This window comes from Lactuca sativa, chromosome 7 (genome assembly GCF_002870075.4).
Source record: "Lactuca sativa cultivar Salinas chromosome 7, Lsat_Salinas_v11, whole genome shotgun sequence".
NCBI lineage: Eukaryota > Viridiplantae > Streptophyta > Magnoliopsida > Asterales > Asteraceae > Lactuca > Lactuca sativa.
Window position 1 is genome coordinate 71,292,348 of NC_056629.2, and position 5,745 is coordinate 71,298,092.

The 5,745-nt window shown below is 32.3% G+C and overlaps 1 protein-coding gene across 1 annotated transcript; it reads left to right on the forward strand.

The window, feature by feature from the left end:
• The first annotated feature begins 813 nt into the window (after nt 1–813).
• On the forward strand, nt 814–5,346 carry LOC111881660 (NADP-dependent glyceraldehyde-3-phosphate dehydrogenase). The gene is made up of 9 exons (XM_023878058.3): nt 814–1,079; nt 2,459–2,652; nt 3,347–3,475; nt 3,600–3,719; nt 3,811–3,947; nt 4,049–4,204; nt 4,291–4,669; nt 4,854–4,970; nt 5,063–5,346. Exons 1-9 carry the CDS (start codon nt 935–937, stop codon nt 5,174–5,176), a joined length of 1,491 nt encoding a protein of 496 aa, XP_023733826.1. The 5' UTR covers nt 814–934; the 3' UTR covers nt 5,177–5,346.
• Nucleotides 5,347–5,745: the final 399 nt, after the last annotated feature.

Genomic DNA, 5,745 nt, shown 5'->3' on the forward strand with positions numbered 1-5,745 from the left:
TTAGCGGCGGCAAAAACACGTTTGTTTTTGTCGCCGCTAAAAGTCCGCGTCGCCGCTAAAAGCGTCGGTGCTATTGCCGGTTATTCTTGTAGTATAAAGATATAAAAAATATGAGGGTATAAACTGTAATTGTAATAGATTAAGGATATTGTTAGAAACATACAATGTATGATAAAAAAAAATATGCTAAGAATATTCTGTTTTGATTTAGTTACAAATTTAATATATTAGATGAATTGCTTTTTATATTGAACATTCTACACCAAAATGATGTAATACATTGGAGGTACAGTGAAAGGAATTCGGATGTATTAAAGTAAGCTTTATAGCGTTGAACAAATATAACACTTAGATAATTAGTTGTAACAAATTGATTGAAGTTTTTGCTAAGTAAAACCTACAAATTAGACAAGGTAAAACTTGTTAGTTAATGTATTCATTATCAGTTAAGTAGCTATTTTACTATCATAAATGATAAGTTTAGAATGTTTTTGACATGTTAGCTGAAAACTATCAATAATGATCTTAAAATTTATACTAACTTATAATTTACAACAAGCTACTTTTGTAATCTTAACAAATAGTAAATACTCATAAAAATAAAAAATTATTGACGCCAAACAAAATGTTAACATAAAAGCATAAAGCCCATCTCACAAACTTAAATAACACGATGTTAACTTTTTTATTTTTATTTTATTGAAATCGTTTTTTGTTTTTCACTCCTTTATTTTTTTGACTCATTTGTTTTGGTACACTTGCTACCAAGTGTGGCTCACCTTCCTCCAATATTTATACACATCAACACCTCAAGAAAACCATCCACCATTCATTCATCCTCTCACACACACACACACACTCTATCTCTCTCTCTCATACATAAACACCGGGTAAAGGCGATAAGGGTAGAAAGAGAAAGCTTTTAAGCATATCAATGGCAGGAACTGGTGTTTTTGAAGAGATAATAGAAGGCGATGTGTTCAAATATTACACTGATGGAGAATGGAAGAAATCTGCTTCTGGTAAATCTGTTGCTATTATTAACCCGACTACCAGAACCACTCAGTACAAGGTTCAAGGTAAAAAGACATCAGTAATATTCTTATATTCTCTCTCTCTTTTTTTATTGCATAGTATATTTTTTGTTTAATAATTTAGTATATGACAAATAAATTGTTTTGTTAAGGAAATAAACAGACAAAAAATACAAGGAAATCGAGCTTGCTTATGAAAATTTGCATAGATTGATTATAAGATTACGAAAAAAAACTTATTTAATTTGTGATCTTACATTGAAATATTTTACTGTTAGTTTTACTGTAAATACAAACTGAAAAGTGAAAACTGTACATGTGAAGTCCTCGCAAACTCCGTCACTAAATCAGAAGTACTAATATAACAGTAATCGTTCATAACTTCATATATATATATATATATATATATATATATATATATATATATATATATATATATATATATATATATATATATGTGACTTAATATACATGTATTAAAATACAATTTAAATGATTAAAAGTAAGAAGATAATTTTTTATGAATTCAAAGCAATTGGTTGGCTGAGAGCAACGGGGATATCTTGATTCTCTGATCTAACAATTTTATTCTATTTGTACTTTGTGCATTTGAGATTGTACCATAGTATCTTTGATACACTATGGGGCCCATCGTATGGTACATTTTAAATATTTTCGAAAGCACCCCCAGGCTTATAAAGTTTACCATCATAATTACACCTTTGATTTAGAGTAAATTGTAAATTTGGTCCCTATGTTAAATCTTAAATCACAAGTTTGGTCCAATTCTATGAATTCTTTCCAAAGATGTCTTTAACTTTGCATTTCGAGGATTTAGGATGTGTTAAGCATGAAGCTTCTGAAAGTTTTTTATTTTTTAGAAATAACCCGGAAAAAATGTTATATTCAATAGTGGTAGTTTTAAAATTTTGTTTTAAAAAAAAAAAAAAAAAAACTCACATTCCAAAGTTATTTCAAATAGATTTTGAGAGCTTTTAATTTTTTAATTTTTATCTAATTTTACACCTTTGAAAGTTAAAGCCTATATGGGTCAAGTATTTCTACATGAAAAAAAAGCTACAACTATCAGCTACTACATTCAAACTATCAAATACAAGAATTCAGTTTTCAACTAACAACTAGTTTTTCGAAACACATATTTAATCTTCCTGAACAATTAGGATGCAAGTCTTAAATTGAACCAAACTTGTGATATTAAGTAAAATATAAAGACCAAATCTACAACAAATAACAAACTTAAGTACCAAATTTGTAATTTACTCTTTGATTTATGTTACATAAGAGGACATTAACATTTCAATTCAAGATATCTCGTATTAACTACTCTAAGGTAGCAACCTAAACAAAAGCATGAATATCATTTTTATTTTCAAGTTAAACTTATGAATGAGTTTTATTATCAGCATGTACACAAGAAGAGGTGAATAAAGTAATGGAATCAGCTAAAATTGCTCAAAAGCAATGGGCGAAAACACCACTATGGAAACGAGCCGAGCTTCTTCACAAGGCAGCTGCCATTCTCAAAGAGCACAAAGCTCCCATCGCCGAGTGTTTAGTTAAGGAGATTGCAAAACCAGCCAAGGATTCAGTCACTGAGGTGCAACTCATTTATGCGTAAATCTTAACTTTACATTAAAAATATTGGGTGTTGTCTTTTTTGACTTTACATACTTAAAAGGGGACAAAAAATTCATTTTAAAATCTATATATGCGTGTTTCGCATGTAATTCAATTAACCCAAAAATAACGAGTAAAATCTACCATCATTTATTCTTTCTTTGTTTTTCCTAATTAATTGTGCCGTTGTATTTACTAAAGATTTATTACAAAATCGGTATTTCATACAACATTTCATCTATACATTATTAATAATAAAAAGATCTTATGCCATGCATTAATTGTTTAGTTGTATTTATGACATACAACTTAACAATGCATATCACGTAACATCCAAAATGCTATTTTGTCATTTCATTTACACATCATTTAATGGTAATAAAAAGACATTAGATCCAAAAATCACATTGAATATTGATCGTATACAAATAGTGTTAATTTGTATCATGACAACTTAACAATGGATATCACGAAACAACAAAATGCTATTTTGTATTATTGTAGTTACAAGATGCAGTTTTTTTTCCTAGCTTCCAAGAAACATAAATGGATAAAGAAACCAATTAATTGAGCACCTTAAAACTCTTTAATTTCCAAAAGATGTATTTATTTCAAGAGCTTATATAATGAGTTTTAATTATACTATGCATTAAAACTTGTACTTTTTTATAAAGGTCGTTCGATCAGGGGATCTCATATCTTATTGCGCTGAAGAAGGGGTCAGGATTCTAGGAGAAGGCAAGTTCTTGGTTTCTGATAGTTTTCCAGGCAATGAGAGAACAAAGTATTGTCTCACTTCAAAGGTACACTAAATTCTGCACACAAAGTTTCCATCTTTTCATCAAAAACCTGCAAAAAGATTCATGATTTTGATCGAAAATTGTATTCTGACTTCGGGTTTTCTTCGGATTTTATGAACTATATCAGATCCCACTCGGAGTTGTCTTGGCCATACCACCCTTCAACTATCCGGTCAATCTCGCCGTCTCCAAAATCGGCCCTGCACTTATCGCCGGAAACTCCCTCGTCCTCAAGCCCCCAACTCAGGTGGTTTTCCGATCTAACAACACATGACTCCATTAATGTTGAGATATAGTTTTCAAGCTTTCTAAAACCCTTTTATGAACCTGTTTTTCAGGGGGCAGTGGCTTGCCTTCATATGGTGCAATGCTTTAACTTAGCAGGTTTTCCCAAAGGCCTAATCAGTTGTATCACCGGAAAAGGATCGGAGATCGGAGATTTCCTCACCATGCATCCCGGAGTTAACTGTATCAGGTAATCATACACTCGAACACATGGTTTTTCGTATTGGGTTTTTACGTTAGTGCTCAAAAGATGACTTCTTTTAACCATTTTTTATGTCTACTTACTTCCAGCTTCACCGGAGGTGACACCGGAGTAGCAATTTCCAAGAAAGCCGGCATGGTGCCACTTCAGATGGAGCTCGGAGGAAAAGACGCATGCATCGTTCTGGAAGACGCTGATCTTGATTTGGTTGCAGCAAATATCATCAAAGGAGGTTTCTCCTACAGGTATTGATCGATTGCTAACAATTTCTATCACCAAAATCTGCGATACTTTCGATGAAATGGTATAAACTGATGAAACCCTAATACAGTGGTCAGAGATGCACTGCTGTTAAAGTTGTATTGGTGATGGAATCGGTGGCCGATGAGTTAGTGGAAAAAGTGAACGCCAAGGTGGCGAAGTTGAAGGTGGGCCCACCGGAGGATGATTGTGACATCACTCCGGTGGTCTCTGAGTCGTCTGCAAATTTCATCGAAGGTTTAGCTAAGGATGCAAAGACGAAAGGAGCAACGTTTTGTCAGGAGTATAAGCGTGAGGGCAACCTTATTTGGCCATTGTTGCTTGATAATGTTCGACCCGATATGAGAATTGCATGGGAGGAACCATTTGGGCCCATCGTGCCTGTTATTAGGATTAACTCCATTGAAGAAGGGATCCACCATTGTAATGCTAGCAATTTTGGTCTTCAGGTATATACAAAAACCCAATGCTTCATGGTATCGAAATAATTAAAATATGTTAACTTTTTAGGGTTGGAAATTTATGGTTTTTTATAGTATAAAAAGCTATGAAATTTATGTCATAATTATAGATCTTTGAAACAATATTGATTAATGTAGACTTGACATAGCTAAAAATGTTACTTAATGATAGGGATGTGTCTTCACTAAAGACATCAACAAAGCAATCTTGATTAGTGATGCGATGGAAACCGGGACGGTGCAAATAAACTCTGCCCCGGCTCGTGGCCCTGATCACTTCCCCTTTCAGGTGAACTGTTGCAAATGTTACAAAACTTATACGAATCCATGATTTTGTAGTTATTGATACTGATATTTGATACTGTTAAAATGATTTGATAGGGTTTGAAGGACAGTGGGATCGGGTCCCAAGGAATCACGAACAGTATTAATATGATGACAAAAATCAAGAGCACAGTAATCAACTTACCAACCCCAAGTTATACGATGGGATAGATGATATGCATATAATGTGTTTGATGAAATAAATAAGAAATGAACTATTATTGAGGCTTCTTTGTTCTTAATATAAGTTCAAATAATGTTTAGTGCTACCAAAAATGGTGAACGATATTTCATGCATTAAGGACTGTACTGTCGGGATAGATATTAGCGATTTTTATTGACTTGTGAGTCTTTTTTTAATTATGTTCTTGATGGCATAAACCAGTGCAAGAAAAGAGGTTTGGCTATAGCATTTCGATCTACTTTTTATGCAATGTTTTGAAATTAAGATAAATACGTATTGAGGGAATATTTGAGAAATTCGGGCATTCATTTCTAACAAGATTTCATATTTTAGGTTTTCAACAAGTTAACAAAATTTATTTAGTTAATTCGCTGTTGAAGATCTCAATGGTGCTTTGATCTTAAACTATAAGGACAAAAACTCAAAATATCAAAAACAGAAATCATAAGTATGTTAGACGAGAGGGCGGGGTAGGAATATGGGCCGATTGTATATTTAATAATAATAATAGAATATAATATAATATAATATAAGTATATAAAAGATATAATAGTCT